The 16,197-nt window shown below is 57.0% G+C and overlaps 1 protein-coding gene across 11 annotated transcripts in view; it reads left to right on the top strand.

Moving 5' to 3' along the window:
* Positions 1 to 16,197, top strand: part of ANK1 (ankyrin 1) — a 69,473-nt gene that overhangs the window by 38,500 nt on the left and 14,776 nt on the right. For 7 of the 11 annotated variants that reach the window (XR_012677479.1, XR_012677480.1, XR_012677478.1 and 4 more), the window contains 22 exons: positions 5,321 to 5,419; positions 6,515 to 6,613; positions 7,305 to 7,403; positions 7,517 to 7,702; positions 7,841 to 7,939; positions 8,531 to 8,629; positions 8,981 to 9,079; positions 9,499 to 9,696; positions 9,780 to 9,878; positions 10,258 to 10,356; positions 10,610 to 10,708; positions 10,900 to 11,097; positions 11,262 to 11,360; positions 11,450 to 11,548; positions 12,661 to 12,858; positions 13,087 to 13,185; positions 13,587 to 13,685; positions 14,002 to 14,100; positions 14,205 to 14,297; positions 14,493 to 14,565; positions 14,971 to 14,994; positions 15,909 to 16,011. Coding sequence is in view for 8 of the 11 variants with exons in the window: in XM_075174908.1 (XP_075031009.1) it covers positions 5,321 to 5,419; positions 6,515 to 6,613; positions 7,305 to 7,403; positions 7,517 to 7,702; positions 7,841 to 7,939; positions 8,531 to 8,629; positions 8,981 to 9,079; positions 9,499 to 9,696; positions 9,780 to 9,878; positions 10,258 to 10,356; positions 10,610 to 10,708; positions 10,900 to 11,097; positions 11,262 to 11,360; positions 11,450 to 11,548; positions 12,661 to 12,858; positions 13,087 to 13,185; positions 13,587 to 13,685; positions 14,002 to 14,100; positions 14,205 to 14,297; positions 14,493 to 14,565; positions 14,971 to 14,994; positions 15,909 to 16,011 (2,459 nt within the window). In the remaining 3 variants the exon portion in view is untranslated. Of the gene's footprint in view, positions 1 to 5,320; positions 5,420 to 6,514; positions 6,614 to 7,304; positions 7,404 to 7,516; positions 7,703 to 7,840; positions 7,940 to 8,471; positions 8,630 to 8,980; positions 9,080 to 9,498; positions 9,697 to 9,779; positions 9,879 to 10,257; positions 10,357 to 10,609; positions 10,709 to 10,899; positions 11,098 to 11,261; positions 11,361 to 11,449; positions 11,549 to 12,660; positions 12,859 to 13,086; positions 13,186 to 13,586; positions 13,686 to 14,001; positions 14,101 to 14,204; positions 14,298 to 14,492; positions 14,566 to 14,970; positions 14,995 to 15,908; positions 16,012 to 16,197 lie in introns of those variants that run through there. The other 4 variants (XM_075174909.1, XM_075174915.1, XM_075174912.1 and 1 more) reach the window with 3 other exon arrangements.

Raw genomic sequence — 16,197 nt, 5'->3', positions numbered from 1 at the left:
TGGGAGCACCTGCCCTGATCCCACAGTCCTACCTGCCATGGAGCAGAGTGTAAGTTGGCTGGTAATAAGTTGCCTGGCAGAGGAAGTTTAAAAACTTTGTGGGAGAGGCTGCCTGTCCTGACCTCACTGCCCTCCTGTGCCTCATGTGCCTGGCTCCTGATGAAATGTCTGGGGCTGAGACAAAAGAGGTGCTGTGTTAGGTGGAGTGCAACGGCAACTTTGCTCTGCGGAGGTGATTTCCTGGGGGTGATCTGCTCTGCAAAGGCATTGTGCAGTCTCCAGGCACGTGTCTCCAGAGCTGTGGCATGTCCGGCTGAGGGGTAGGTGCGCACCACCTTGGCAGAGCATGGAGCCATGACTGCCAGTGCGGTGGGAGGATCCCTGGAGCGCGGAGTTGAGTGTCCTGGCAGACCCCATCCTCCTCTCACCTGCACCACCCCTTGCCAGGCTCCAGGCAACCTGCAGCCCCTTGTTCCTGCCTGTGCCAGGCAGCTGGCACAGGAGCTCCTAACCAGAATTGAGCTCAGGGGAGAGGCCACGCAGGGCAGACTGCAGCATGAGAGCGGTCCCTTGCTTGGGGAGGCTTCCATAGCTGAGCTGGGTAGAAAGAGATCCTATGCCGGGGAGGAAAAGGGCTGACCAGAAGGCAGATCTGGACCAGTTGTCTTTGGGGCAGGGAGGGCAGCAATAGCTATGGGGAGCGTGGCAGTACTGGCTGGAGCGTAGCAAAGGGCATTAATGGGTAAGCAGAGAGGGAGATCTGAGGCTCCTTTAGGGTGACAAGCAACTGGGACAGCTGGAAGGGGCTCAGCTGCTTACCACAGCAGATAGCTGTGAAGGGTGTAGCACAGTGGCTGGGACGTCGCAGGAATCACTCTTGCCTTCAATGCTCAGGCTTTCAGATACCCGGAAGCTGCAGCTTAACACAAGCAGGGGATGTTTGCAAAATGCCAGTCTTGGTGGCTTGGGAGGTGTTGGGCAGGTGGAGCCCCTCCTAGCCCAGAGCAGAAACAGGTCTGCCCCAGGAAAGGAGAGCTGCAGGCACAGAGGAATTGTTTGCATATAATCAACAGAACATTTTGTATCTGTGTAGCTGCCAATGCCAAAATGCAAATGGCTCAGCCTGAATTGGGGTAGGTGCTGTAGGGAGAGACTCAGAGGGCCTGGGCTGAGCAGTGGGGACAGACAGTCTGTGCTGTCGGCTGCTTTCCACAGCATTAGTGATGCTGGGGAGGCTGACTCAGCAGGTAGCTCAAATGTATATTCACCTGGTTCAGTATCAAGTCCCCAAACCAAGCATAGTTCAGACCTACCGATTTGTGCACTGCAGTGGCCAGTGCAGTTACTGCAGAGAGGTTCCCCCAGGAAATGTCTCCTTTTCTTTTCTGACTGATGGTACCGTGCAGGGATGTTGGGCTTCTGCAGGCCCCTGGGGCACACTGCAGCTTGCATTCTCCTCTCTGGGACAGTAGATGAGGTTTGGGGAAAGCTCAGGAGATGCTCATTTTATTCATCACTGTATTATGTGGATTATTAGTTCGTAATCAGCATCCAGATACTCAAAGACTTCTATCCTGGGGCTGTGTGGGGACATATGGCATTTAGATCAGAGAGGTCTTGTAGGGAGAAGGGGTAGAAAATTTTCAGTTTGCGTCCTTTGAAGATGAGCTTTTCCATGGGGTCCTGTTGGTGGGTTAGAGGCTCTGACCCCATAACCATTTTGGAGATGTACAGGGTTTGAGAAGAGGAGAGGCCATGTGACATGCTCTTAGCACTGGGCTGCAGGACTTGCCCTGCACTCAGCAGTGAGCAGATCGTGTGCGTGCACCTGGCAGGATCTTCAAAGTTGCTGTGCTTCATTTCAGAATTTGGCCCAGTCGTTAAACACAACTGCTTCTCCCTTAGTGTCTCTTGGGGGAGCAGAAGCCCATGTAATTCAGCCACAGTAGCGGGCCAGTCACTGGAAGCAGTCACACTGCTCCTGCTTCCAAGCGCTTAGCTACAAATGAGCACAGACACATAGGTGTTTAATGCACCCACTGCTCCCTTACAGGCCTCTGGGAAAGCAAGTCACAAGGAACAGGGAGATCCTGCTGCTGACGTCTGTGCTGCTCTCCTCTCCAGGAAGGACTAGGGATGCTGCCATGTGTGGTACATTCGTGTATGCCCTGTGTGTGCAGAGGCTGGGGCAGAGCCTGGCAGGGAAAATCATCTTACTTTGCCTGTTCACAAGTGGCTCAGAGAATTCCCTCCTGCCATTTTCTGTGGGTGTCTGGAGGAGAGGGGCAAGAGTAGGTGGGGGGCTGTGTTTGGCCACGCTGGCCCATGCCTTCTGAAATGGGAGACTTCACAAGCAGAGCATGCCACAGATGTTCACTCATTTCCGACAACAAGCCTAAAAGCAGAGGGAGGATTTCTATGTCCACTGCTCCTGTACCACTCTAGTACAGAGGAGTGTGTGGTTCATGGAGAGGGCTCTGCAAAGAATTAAAATGGGGAGACCTAGCCACAAGCTAAAGACAATGGCTTTGAACGTCTTCCTCACCCAGAGAGTCAGTCATCAGCTGTCTCCACTGACTGGCTGCGAGTCCTGTTTCCAGCCAGATTTCTGGTGCTGGTGAGGGGATTTAACACCTTGATGGGGAGCACGTGGCTACAACAGTATGAGGCACTTCTTTCAGTGATGTCTTTGCACTGGTTCCTGCCATCTCCCTGAGGTTAGATGGCACTTTGGGGGTTTCCTTCTGAGGAATATCAGACCTGTGGGAAAGGTCCAACCTCACATGTCCTGTATAGAATAAAGAGGGATATATGTGGTCAGACCTATCCCACAGGCCCTGTATTCTTACTCAAGTGCAGAGACCTTCACATGCCATCTGATCTTCATCCCGCCGATTTCATCCCCTTCATTGCTGCCATCTGCATCACTGTCTTCATCATTCACCTCTCTTGTGTTTCGAATTCCTGCATGCTCCCATCTCATCCATGAGGAACTGGCGGCCTGAGGATGAGCACAGCTTGCTGCCAGGACCCTCACCAGCAGGGAACAGCACTGTGCTAGCACACGGGTGCCAAGAAATAGTCTCTGTTGGGGTGGCCAGTCACAGTCCTGATGGGCAGTCCAGGGCAGGACCCTGCTTTGGTACAGGCTAAGTGCAAAGTCCTGCCTTTTGTGTTTTTCTGTAGGGCTGTGTTTGTCACATTGACAGCCAGCAACTGGGATTTCTGGGAAACGTTTGCAGCACTTAGTGAGGAGAATACAGCACCTTTCAAATTAAGCACATCCTGTGGCGGTTTTGGGTCAGATGAGCTGTCAAGCCAAAGCAAATGTGCAAAACAGCCCATATTGTTCCTGGAGCAGAAATATCGATGGGCCGCTGGGAAACGATCTTCTGCAAACATTGCGCTTATTGCTGTAAAGCCAGAGAATAATGATTTCTCACAGGTTTTCAGCATTCAAAAGGTTATTTATGAACCCCTTGCGTAAAAGGGCATATGTGCTGAGGAGAGCAACCGAGCATCTGTGGTCTTGCACTCCAGGCGTTTCTTGCATAAGCGTAACCGAGAAAAAGCATGTGTGTCTGTGACGACGTATCCAACTTGTGAGCTCACGAGGGTAAGGGTGTCAGTGACCGTCTGTATGGGGTTGTGTAGGTGTTTCTTAGTCAAAAAGGCTGGGTTTGACTGAGGCGATGGGCTCAGTGTAGCCAGGCCTAGTTGGGGAGCATTTCCTTTCGGTGGCTCTGTTCTGTGGGTATTGCAGCATTCCCACTTCATTTTCCCTTGGAAGCAGGCCTTTTGTGCTTGGGGCTCTAGGGGACTTTGGAGTTGGCGTGCTGAGGAAGCCTGTGGATTTTTAGATTTTTGCACTTTGTGCTGTAATCAGAGGTGAGCAAAAGAATCTGTGACTCTTCAACTATGATCCTGGATAGCTGGTGCTTTGAGTGAGAGCGGATGGAAAACCTTTTTCCAGTAGGATAGCACTCTTGAATCTGCTCTAAGTTTAACTGGAGTATTGAGGGCTGGAACTAGAGCCTCCCTGGGCATCTTCTGCTCCCCTACCTATATTCGGGTGGGGATGAACCAATTCTGTGAAGTGACCTTCCAGTACTCTACAGGAGCCAAAACAGATGGTTGGGAGGTGGAGTACTTGGGCAGGACTGTGTGCTCCCAGGGAGCTGGTGTCTCTCTGCCACGTGACAGCATTGCGTAGGGGTGAGTAAACATAGTGCATCCACCTGGGAAAAGTGAGGGACAAGGGAAGTTTGCCTTATGGAGAAAAAGTGACATCTGAAATTGCCTGCAAGTATTTAACCTCTTTGCCAGCAAATATCCCAGCCCTTTTGTTCACATCTGGGAAGCGTAAGAGGGTGTCAGAAATAATGGAGCAGAAGCTGTCTTAGCAGCCTCTAGGGTGCTGACCGGCCTAACACCTCCTTCTGCAGCCCAGGATGCTAAAAGGGCACTGGCCAGCCCTTTGCTCCTAGTACTCAGGTTCCATGTGTAGGAAGAAGGTGAGCTAAACTGGGGCACATGCAGAGATGTTCCTGAGAAGTCACTTCAGTTGTTTGGGAGCTTCCTGGAACTGGTAGAATTTAGCAGTGGCACAGCCAACACTTTCTCTGCACCCTTTGCTGTAGCTAAACTCTGAGGGAGCAAAGCTGACCCTCTGCTGAGCATGGGCTGCAGGATGTGGCTGTCGGTGGGCGGTTTGCAAAGCCAGGAAGAAGCCAGCTCCTGGACTGGAAGCTCCTGAACTGTTGTGAATTAAATTTGGCCACTGCTGCTTGATAAAATCATTGTCCCAGGCAGAGCTTCTCACTGCACTTCTGTCTGTGTAAATGTTAAACTTTAAGGTTTGTATGCGCACTTACACAGCAGCTCTGGTGCCTCCTCACTCTGGGCCATACACAAAGCTCAGCTCTGTGCTTTAGGTTTGAAAAGCCTGAGTGCAGGCAGGCAGTCACGGGGAGGGGCACCCCAAGGAAAGTCACTTGAGCAAAGACAGGAGTTGACATCAGGGATATGTCATGAGCAGGGAGGACTGAAACAGTGTCTGTGGTGCCAAAGACACACGCTGAGCTGTGGTGCCACCCATATGTAGTAAATCATTTACGGGGGCTGCATGTTTTGCTCATGGAGAAACCTCCAGCATTAGTCAGCAAGGAAACGGCTCCCGCTCCCACCAGCCTGAACTTTCTCCAGTGTGGTCCAAGTGCCCACAGTCGTGTCTGCACAGGAGCTCAGAGTAAGGGGTTCCCCGGAGAGCCCCAGCCCCAGTAGGTGACTAATGCTCCTTTCCGACCTTTGCTCCCTCCAGAACGGGCTGAACGCCTTGCACCTCGCCTCCAAGGAGGGCCATGTGAAAATGGTGGTGGAGCTGCTGCACAAGGAGATCGTTTTGGAGACAACGACCAAGGTGAGGAAAGGGAGTCTGGTCATATTAGTCACAACTCCGCACCCTGCCATTGCTGCCAGACACACCAGCAGTAGCTGAGCAGTGAATCACGCTGTTTGCTTTGAGCCCCTGGAAAGGCTGTGCTGGTGGCAGTGCTGCTGGGCTGGGGCATGGGCACCAGGCTCTGATTTCAGCACAGTTGAACCCGTGCTGGGCACCTCCAGGTGGGTGGGAGGTTCCTCTCTACCCATGCCTCTCCCCATGGGGGCCATGGGGGCCACTGTGAGCTCAGGAGGGGAGTAACAGAAGCCCCAACATGTGCCTAGTGCTGTCTTTACTCACATCTCCTCCCAGCACTGGCTGTCAGCTCAAGTCAGCCTTCGCCCCAGGGCAGCCCCTTTGTGCTGCAACTGAGATGGCCTTCGTGCCATTGTCGCAAGCCTGGAGAGCTCTGGTGCTCCGTAAATAACATATTATTCTCTCCTTGCATCACCACAGCGGGGTGTGGTTCTTGCTCGGCGACAAGCGAGACAACGGCACAAGCAAGCAGAACTGACAAATGAACAGCCTCCAGCACCATCTGAAGGGCTGTGAGAGCAGGAGGGGTTCTGGCTTGCCACCTTCCCAGTGCTCTGGCAGGGCTCAGGGCACGGAGCAGAGTCTGGCATTCTGCCACACCACCCAAAGGCACAAGTCAGAAGAGCCTGTGTCTGCATTTTCCAGCCTGCTTATCATCCCTTAGCTCTGCTGGGATGCCTTGGCTACCAGGGTGCACACTGCAGTTTTGCCTGAAGACTGCCAGCTTAGCTCCCCCATTCTCCCTCCCCTCCTCATCTCTTGGTGCTGGAGATACACAGAGCCTGACAATGCATATAGCTTTTGCTGCCAGTAACTTCATGGGAGGGATGAAATCATTCTCTTCCCTGGCCAGCAAATGTGAAGGGTAGCTGCCTGGTCTATAGCAGGGGTGGGGCATGGAGCAAGGCCTTCATGGCCCCACAGGCTTCCCCTGGCCAGCTGCTCTGTTTGCATGTGTGTTAGCATATGTCAGGCCCATCATTCTCCGGCGTTCTGGGCTGCACTAGCCCCTGAGCACTGCCCTGTGGTGTCTTTCAGAAGGGAAACACAGCCCTGCACATTGCTGCCCTGGCTGGACAACAGGACGTGGTCCGGGAACTGGTGAACTACGGGGCCAACGTCAATGTGCAGTCACAGGTAGAGTGACCTGGGCTGGGGTGGGAAAAGCACCTCGTGGTCCATATGGTGGGAACTATGCCCAGCATGGGCACTTCAGCAGCCCTTTACAGTTTTTCTCCAGTCCTGTTCAGGGGCCAGGAATGCTCTGCCAGACTCCTGAGAGAAGATGAGTGTGCGAATGGTGGGGAGGGAGTCTTGAGGGTGTGGGGAGACCAGCATGTCTGTCTGCTGAGGGAGTCCCTGGCAGCACACACAAGCATGCTGAACTCATCCTGGGAGGACTCATGGCCGATACCTCCCTGGCACAGCAATGAGGTCTCCAGCAACCCTGCAGCTCTGCACACTGTGCCTCCTTCCTTCTGTCTTTCTTGGGCCTGGTGGGGCTGCAAGCTCTTCAGCTTTTGCCTGATGGGAAAAACGTCCCTGAAACAAGGGAGAGTAGTGGCAGTGAGTGGAAGGCAGTATCTCCTGAGTTGACTGTTGTTGTGAAGCATCCCCTGGTTCTTTCTGGATATGGGGAGCCTTGCGCTCCAGTTCTCTGTGACTGCTGCACCGTTGCCAGTTTTTTCCTTTTTCCCATCCACACTGTGTAAGCTTTTGCCCCAGTTCAATGAGCTGGGGATGTGCGTGTTGATGGGGTGTAGGTCTGCAAGGAGCTTGAGAAACTTGAGGAAGACTTGTGTTCATGTGCATGGCCCTGTGTTTGCAGAAAGGCTTCACACCCCTCTACATGGCAGCACAGGAAAACCACCTTGAAGTTGTCAAGTTCTTGCTGGAAAATGGAGCCAACCAGAATGTAGCCACAGAGGTGAGATCCTTGGGGAGGACCCTAGGGTCCTGCTTGTTGGGGATGCTGTTGGATGTGCCAGGTGCTGCCATGGCTCCTTGGCTCTCCCCCTTTCACCTGCCTCTCTTTGGCAGGACGGCTTCACGCCACTAGCTGTGGCTCTGCAGCAAGGGCATGAGAACGTGGTTGCTCACCTTATTAACTATGGGACAAAGGGTAAGGTCCGCCTGCCTGCCCTTCACATTGCAGCCCGCAACGATGACACTCGCACAGCTGCCGTGCTGTTGCAGAATGACCCCAATGCTGATGTCCTCTCCAAGGTGTGTGACTTTCCCATCCTGTCTCTGGGAGCTTTCCCACATCCCCAGGGAGAACAGCAGCTTGGTATGCTGTATTTATCCATCCTTTCAGCAGAGAGCATGTGTCTGGCTGGGCTGATCTCTCCTTCTTTCCCCTAGACTGGATTTACCCCCTTGCACATTGCAGCCCACTATGAGAATCTCAGTGTCGCCCAGTTACTGCTGAACCGTGGAGCCAGTGTCAACTTCACACCCCAGGTGAGTGCAAAGTGGGAAGGCTGCTGGGACTAGTGTTGCTTCAGCACCAGAGGAGGATGCTGTGCCTCCTTTCCATATAGGTGCAGCAGCAGCTGCCAGGGTACGCTGGTGAGGTGGCACCATGCAGAAGGTAGCACACACTGATGCGTATCTGGGGAGTTGCCATTAATAACCAGCATGGGCCTTTTCTACTATGTCTCCCCTCAGCCGGATGCAGCCATGCATCCTTGGAAGCTCTTGGGACTTTGTGTCCAGGCTGAGGGAAAGCTGGTGTTGTCGCTGCAGGGCAGAGCTTATAGCCCCTGCAGTTGGCGTGCCTCTTCCAGTCCCACGGGTGCAGCCAAATCTGTGAGCTGGCGCTTTCCTGCGAGCTCTGTGCAGTTTCTGTCCACAGCCTTTACCTGCAGACAGGAGCAAGTGCTCACCCTCTCTCCCAGCCCTGTGAAACAAGCTGTTCCCCTGCACCGTCCCTGGGCAGGGATTTAGGTCTCCGCTGCCCTCTGTCCTTTGTTAGCCCTATGCCTCCTTACAGCCCCGCCGGGAAAAGAGAAGGGGTTGCTCCCTCTAACAGACTGCTGTTCCTTCTGTCAGAACGGGATTACTCCCCTGCACATAGCCTCTCGCCGGGGCAACATCATCATGGTACGGCTGCTGCTGGATCGTGGGGCCCAGATAGAGACAAGGACCAAGGTGAGACCGCTTCTGAATCACCAGCCAGTAAACGGGCCGTCTCCCTCCCCAAGCTCCTTGTGTCCAGGGAGCACTGCCGTGCTGCACTGCCCAGTGCATACCCTGTGAACATTTTCTGGGTGTGTGAGGGAAGGTCCCTTGTGCACTAAGGGGGTGGACCAGGTTTTTCGCTAGTGCATGTAGAGGTGAGAGGAGGCTGCATGGCTACAATGGGTGTGCCCTGGGGGCTGAGGGCAGGCTCAGTTTTGCCTTATTTTGCAACAAGTCCAAAGTTCCTGGTACTCTCCTGCCTGAGGGGAGCCCTGCCCTTCCTTGCCCGTGCTGAGCCCTTGAACTCTTCTCTCTCCACAGGATGAGCTGACCCCTCTCCACTGTGCAGCTCGCAATGGACATGTGCGAATTGCAGAGATCCTGCTGGACCACGGGGCTCCCATTCAAGCCAAAACCAAGGTACCCATGGGACTCTGCGGGGTTGTGCTTGGTGCCAAGTCCCAGGGCAGCACAGGGGGTTAACAAGCTGTGCACAGTTGCTGAATGCCACCCATGGCTGGGCTGGGGCTGATTTTTTGGCCTGCCAAGGGGCAAGGAGCTTCCTGACCTCCTCCTTGGCCCTAGCTGGAGCCCTTTGCCTCAGGGCTGCATGCTTGAAAGGGCCCAGCTCTGAGAAGGGGATGGCCTGCAGACAGCCTGCCCCATGGCCGCAGCTCTTCAGGCCCTGCCTTCTGCTCAGCATTGCTCCTCTGAGGGATTTCAGGGCTCCTCTCTGGTAGCTGGGGAACATCCTGTGACCAGGAGAGCGAGGCATGGGCTGTGTGGGATACCTGGTCCCGCTCCTGGCCCAGCCTTGAGGCCCCGCTCCGCGGTTGCAGAATGGCTTGTCGCCGATCCACATGGCAGCGCAGGGCGACCACCTGGACTGCGTGCGCCTGCTGCTGCAGTACAGCGCCGAGATTGACGACATCACCCTGGATCACCTAACGCCGCTGCATGTGGCTGCGCACTGCGGGCATCACCGGGTGGCCAAGCTGCTGGTGGAGAAGGGGGCCAAGCCCAACTCCCGAGCCCTGGTGAGTGAGGAGGGGCAGGCAGGGCTGGGGTGGGGGAGAGGGAGAGTGTTCTCACAAATGACTGTCCATCTGTTCATCTGCAGAATGGCTTCACACCCCTCCATATCGCCTGCAAGAAGAACCACATCCGGGTGATGGAGCTGCTGCTGAAGACAGGTGCCTCCATTGATGCCGTCACGGAGGTAGGTGGGCTACAGCCCAGCCCCAGCTCTCCTGCTGCTGCCTGTGCAGAGCAGGCAGCGCTGCAGGGGATGATGACCCTGTTGCCTCTGCTGGTCTCCAGGCACCTTCTTCATTGTGGCTTAGAGCTCTTTGCAGCTCAGGACCTGTTGAGCTTGGCAGCATCTCCCCACAGTCTGCTCCCTACAGGGGGACTGCAGGGGAGGCAGCAGCTCTCCGTGTTCCCCTCAGCTCACCTGCCAGGCTGCTGGGGCCAGGCTGGGGACCCAGAGTTTGCCTCTGTGCTGGAGTGTGCCCTGGGGAGGGGAAGGAGGGGGCAGGAAGAGATGTTGGCAAGGCCGTCAGCCCCCATCTTGGCCCCTGGCCCCTTTCTCTCCACAGTCCGGCCTGACCCCCCTGCATGTGGCCGCCTTCATGGGGCACCTGCCCATCGTCAAGACCCTGCTGCAGCGTGGAGCCTCTCCTAATGTGTCCAATGTGGTGAGTCCCACCCTGACTGGGGCTGGGGCTCCAGCATGGTGGGGTCCAGCAGGAGGTGGGGATTGCCCAAGCCCTGCTCTCCCTGCTCTCCTGAGCAATCCCTGGTGCCCCCCTGCTTTGTGCTGGCAGGAGGAACCGGTAGGGCCCAGAAAAGGTTGTGGGCACTGCTCTCCTGTGCTCAGACGGGAGGAACAACTGCAGGAAGGCATATCCCCTCCTACGGCCTCACCACTTTATCCTGTCCTTGGTGCAGAAAGTGGAGACGCCCCTACACATGGCAGCCAGAGCTGGGCACATGGATGTGGCAAAGTATCTGCTGCAGAACAAAGCCAAAGCCAATGCCAAGGCCAAGGTAGGTACAGAGAACCCGTGTGATAGTCCAGCTCTGGGAACAGCCAGTGCTCGTTTCTTCGCTCGCGCCTGCCCAGAGCCCAGCCTGCCAGGGCCTGTGCAACAGCAGGAGCAGGGCTGGGGCCCCGCATGGCATGGCAAGCAAGGAACTGGTCCAGGTCTGCCAAAACAGCTTCTCTGCCTCCCTTACAGGATGACCAGACTCCTCTGCACTGTGCTGCACGCATCGGCCACACTGGCATGGTCAAACTCCTGCTGGAGAACAATGCCAACCCCAACCTGGCCACAACAGCAGGGCACACACCCCTGCACATCACTGCCAGAGAGGGGCATGTGGACACGGCCCTGGCCCTGCTGGAGAAGGGCGCCTCACAGACCTGCATGACCAAGGTAGGCTGCTGTGGCCACTGCCGCTGAAGGCATGGCCTGGCTGGGCAGGCTGGTGGCACAGTGTCCCTGTCACAGGAAGGACAGCCTCCTCCTGTGCTGCAGCATGCGCCAGTGCTCTCCTCCTCATCCCTGTACACCCTGTGATGGGCTGCCTTTCTCCTCAGAAAGGATTTACCCCTCTCCACGTTGCAGCCAAGTACGGGAAGGTGGATGTGGCAGAGCTGCTGCTAGCACGTGACGCTCACCCCAATGCCGCAGGGAAGGTGAGTGCTGCTCCTGTGGCAGTGGGAGGAGTGGTGTGGTATGGGGAGAGGCTCTGTCTCACCTGTCTGTGCCCTCTCCCCCTCCCCAGAACGGCCTGACCCCGCTGCACGTGGCTGTGCACCACAACAACCTGGAGATTGTCAAGCTGCTGCTTCCCAAGGGGAGCTCCCCGCACAGCTCAGCCTGGGTAAGGCTGGACTGGGTGTCCCCGGGGATGTGTTGTGTGTCCGATGCATGCCAGCCTGGGGCCAGCATTGCCCCTCAACCCTGACACTTACGGAGTGTACAAGGGACCGATCACCACCAGCCACTCTCCATGCTTGCTGCTCATGCCTGCCTGTCCCTTGCACCAGCACGTGGGGCAGGCAGGGATTCTGGGCAGTTGTCCTGTTCCTGGAGGCAGGCTATGTCAGGGATAGTCCCTGCTGGCAGCGTTGTAGCTGTTGCTTGGGGACATGTTTCCGTGGCAAGCCCTGCGGAGCAGCGCTGTGGTCTGGCAGTTTGGGAAACCACACATGAATGTTTGCATGCAGCTATGAAGCAGTGAGTCAGAATACCCACGAGCTTGTGAGAGTCGCCCTGCTCTGCCTGAGCATGGGGAACATCTCCCCAGAGAGCAGACTAGCAGCCTCGGTTTCCACATTGTTTGCAGAAGCTGCATCCTCAGAACAGAGAAGCGGCTGCTGGTGCCGGCCCTCCCCATCTGGCACTCCCCTCTCCCCCTGCGCAGGCTGCCAGCAGACTTGCTGGGCAGGCATCGGGAGCAGCCGGTACCGGCGCCAATCCCCTGTTGGTCTGCGTCACTGACAGCCTGCGCGTCACCCTGGGCAGCGGGTGTCTGCCAGCTGCTTTGCTCGTGCAGCGTGGCAGCAAAGGCAGTGCTCAAGGCCGTGCAGTCTCTGCCTGAATACTAATCCTGCATATTGTGAGTTTTGCTCCACACCTCAGCCAGACATGTTCTAGGAGGTGTCTGTCTGCCCTGGCATCTCACAGCTGCAGGTGACTGAATACTGCTGTAGAAATTCATGTGTGGAAAACTCCAGGACAGCCAATGCCAGTCAAACCTGAAGCAGGTGGTCTCTGAAACCCCTGTGCTGACTTGGCTGGAAGAGTGGGATTTGGCCTCAGCGTCAGGGCTAGTTGCTCTCAGGGAGATGGTTCTCGTGTGAGCCTGCATCCCTGAGCTCTGTAGGTGACTAGGAAGGGCAGACCTGGCCTGGAGAGGCAAGGTGGCACCTTCTGTCCCTGCTGGTCTGCTCAGCAGAGGCTGAGCGCTGCAATGAGCCTCTCTCCCTGCAGAATGGGTACACTCCCCTGCACATTGCTGCCAAGCAAAACCAGACGGAGGTGGCCAGCAGCTTGCTGCAGTACGGGGCTTCTGCAAATGCAGAGTCTGTGCAGGGAGTCACCCCCCTACACCTGGCTTCCCAGGAGGGGCATGCAGACATGGTGGCTCTGCTTTTCTCCAAACAAGCCAACGGCGACCTAGGCAACAAGGTAAGTTCTCCCGGCGTGTCCTGCCAGGCTGGAGGCGAACACCCTGGCAGGCAGTAGCAGACAGGGTGGTAGTCCAGGCCCCAGAGCCTCCCTGCATTCGGGCAGCAGTGTGCTGGCCAACAGGACAGTGTCAGTCAATTTGCCAGGTTGGCAACCTGACTTAGAGTCTCTGCTGATAGAGCTGCAGTGATGGCATTGCCACTGTGCTGAGACCTCCTCTGTTTGCAGAGTGGCCTGACTCCTCTCCATCTCGTGGCCCAAGAGGGGCATGTGCTGGTTGCTGATGTTCTGGTGAAACACGGCGTCACAGTGGATGCAACGACCAGGGTAAAGTAGTGCATTGACCATGGCTGTGGTGAAAAACATGTGGGGGAACTACCTGCCTGCTCCAGGAAGAGCGTTGCTTTTCTTTTTCTTTGTGCAAAAGTCTCCCTTCTCGCAGGCATCCTTACCATCTTGTCTGTGTCTTGGGGACTCTTCTTTCTCTTCCCCCCCACCTCCCTGGAGGGATGATTCTTGCCTGCTCCCACAGCTCATGCCTGTACCCCTTGACACAATGTGGTGTGGTCTGCAGTGTGCCCTCTGCCCTGGTCCTGGGCTCTCGGGCAGCACCCGCACACGTGCCCCATCCTTCATCCATGGGGGCTTGCCCATGGGATGAGCATACCCAAGCCAGAAGGGCGGGAAACGCCATTGAGGGCAGGCTGAGACCTGATCTCATCTTTCAGATGGGCTATACCCCGCTGCATGTGGCCAGCCACTATGGGAACATCAAGCTGGTGAAGTTTTTGCTGCAGCACCAGGCTGATGTCAATGCCAAGACTAAGGTACAGAGATGTCCTGTGCTCCAAGGACCCTTCTGCTCCAAGGCAACAGCATGCAGGTTGATGGGGAAGGCTTAGCCTCCCTCCCTGCTTCCACTTCTCCCCCCCACATTGCTCCAAGCCCTCCTGTCTCCATGGCTGGAAGCTGCTGTAATCTAGCTACAGCCCTGGGCAAGTGCTGGGTTCTGCAGAGCCCTTTGCTTACCCTGGAAAGGAGGGAGTCACCCTCGTGCTCCAGGCATGAAGCACAGTGTGAGGCCTGGGGGCATTTCTGGGGCAGCAGACTCCCCAAACTGATGGCCTTTGTCCTCCCCTGCAGCTGGGCTACACCCCTCTGCACCAAGCGGCGCAGCAGGGCCACACGGACGTTGTGACACTGCTGCTGAAGCATGGTGCCTCTCCCAATGAGATCAGCACAGTGAGTACAGCACTCGCGTGCACCTCCTTGCCCCGTGGCAAGCTCGGGCGCCTGCCCGGGCTTCCCTGTGGCTGCTGCTGACCCAGTCCTTCCTCCTCGCGCAGAATGGCACCACTCCCCTGGCCATCGCAAAGCGGCTTGGCTACATTTCCGTCACAGACGTGCTCAAGATTGTCACAGAGGAAACCGACATCCCGGTGAGCCCCTGGGGACTGGGACCAGGACCCTGTGGAGGAGGGTTGGGGCTGGGAGCAGCCAGGCAAAGGTCCGCTGAGCGCAGCTGGGCAGGGCCAGCGCTGACAGCTGGGTGCCCAGCCCGGGCGTGAGGAGGGGGCTGCAGGTGGCTGCGCAGTGAAGGGCTGGCCTCCTCTGACTCTGCTCTGCTCCCGCAGTCAGTCGGTGACAAGCACCGCATGAGCTTCCCGGAGACCGTAGATGAGATTCTGGACGTGTCAGAGGATGAAGGTGAGGGGCCGGAGCTGGGTCGCACCATCCCAGAGATCTGCCGGCTGGGCCAGTGTGGCAGGCAGCATCCCCTGGGGACGGGCACTGGTGTTCCTGACGGCCAGTGTGGGGGAGCTGTGTGGCCAGCAAGTGGCTCTGCCACTCCCCTCCGCTGAGGGGAGCCCAGCAGACTCCTGGGGTTGCACGTCCTGGCTCGGGTGCTTCCCTGTGCTATGCAGGAGGGATATGCCTGGACCTCTCCATGGTCCCATGCCCCACGGACAGTGTGCAGAGAGCCTTTGGGCATGCAGAGCCCCTCACCATCCCCTGCTCCGTGGGCTGGTACCAGCTCCCAGCTCAGCTGCAGCTGGTCCTCTCCTGCTCCCTCCCACCAAGACCTCACCTTTGCCTCTTCTTACTTTGCAGGCACTGCTCATGTCACAGTAATGGGTATGAAATGTGTCCCCCTGCCCCAGCTCAATGGCCCATTTCACCCCATGGCCACTAACCATCCACATGCCACATCCATCTGCTGAGCCTTGCTGCTGGGCTGGTGCTATCCAGCGCAGGCCCTGCCATTGCGCCCTGCCCATCTGTGTCCGTGCTGCTTGCTATGGTGTGACTGCATGAATGGGGCCATCCCCCTGCGTGGGGGGAGCCCTGGCTCCCTGTCGGCCCCAGGCCCTGTCCCCAGTAGGCGGAAGAGCCTGGTTCTGTGACAAATTCCAGTGCCCCTCCACAACCACCCCGTGCCGTCCTGGCCAGGGCAGGGATGAACCTGAGTGCTCGAGGGTCCGTGCTGCTACAGTCCCCTCCCCATCACTGGGGCTCTCTCCCTGCTTTGGGAGGTGCTGGACTCCCTCCCATAGGGCATTGGTGAGAGCCGAACCCTGGTGAACTCCTTAGCAGGTGTTAATTGGGCCAGCAGGCAGTGCTGGCTGGGCTTGTGCCTCCAAGGGGGGTGCGCGGATGCACTCGGCAGTGTTAGGGCACCCTTCCCACATCCCCAGCCCTGCCTACACTCCTGTCCCTAGCATCCAATGGCAGGGTATCCTGGCAGGCTCTGCTCTGTGCTTGGTGCTGTGGGAGAGGCATCGGCTAGCAGCCGAGGCTCCTGGCAGCTACCACAGCTCCTGTCCCACTGACCCGCAGCGCGGGCCTTGCCCCTCCCAGCAGACCCCATCTGACAGGGGGCAAAACCGCGCCGTGGCTGACTGAGACCCAGGGGACGAGTGTGTGTGGCCAGCAGTGGGAGCAGAAGTGGGCCCTGGCTCCAGCCCTGAAGAGGGATGGGGCAAGGGCTGGACATCTGTGCTCCCTTGTCCTTCTGCCTTTCTGCATGCTGAGCCAGCTCTCGGTTTCAGAGGAGGAGCTAATTGCACCAAAGCCCAGGACACCTGATCCCAGGGACCAGGAAGGCAAGGGGGAGATGCTGGAGTTTGTGACCACAATGACACTGGAGCAAACGTAAGAGGCACTGGATGGTGGGGAAGTAGTGGGTACGGGGCATGGGGCCAGCCTGGTGCTGGGCTGGGATGCCAGCAGGGCAGGGACAGCTCTGTGCAAGGAATGGATCACTGAGCCCCCACCAGCTAGCATAGCAGGCAAAGCTAGCTGGTGTTATTCCTGCACCAGGACATAGGTCTGCTGCTG

This window comes from Calonectris borealis, chromosome 27 (assembly GCF_964195595.1).
Source record: "Calonectris borealis chromosome 27, bCalBor7.hap1.2, whole genome shotgun sequence".
In the NCBI taxonomy this organism is placed as follows: domain Eukaryota; kingdom Metazoa; phylum Chordata; class Aves; order Procellariiformes; family Procellariidae; genus Calonectris; species Calonectris borealis.
Note: the sequence above shows the minus strand (reverse complement) of the source record. Positions and strands in the feature narration are given on the sequence as shown.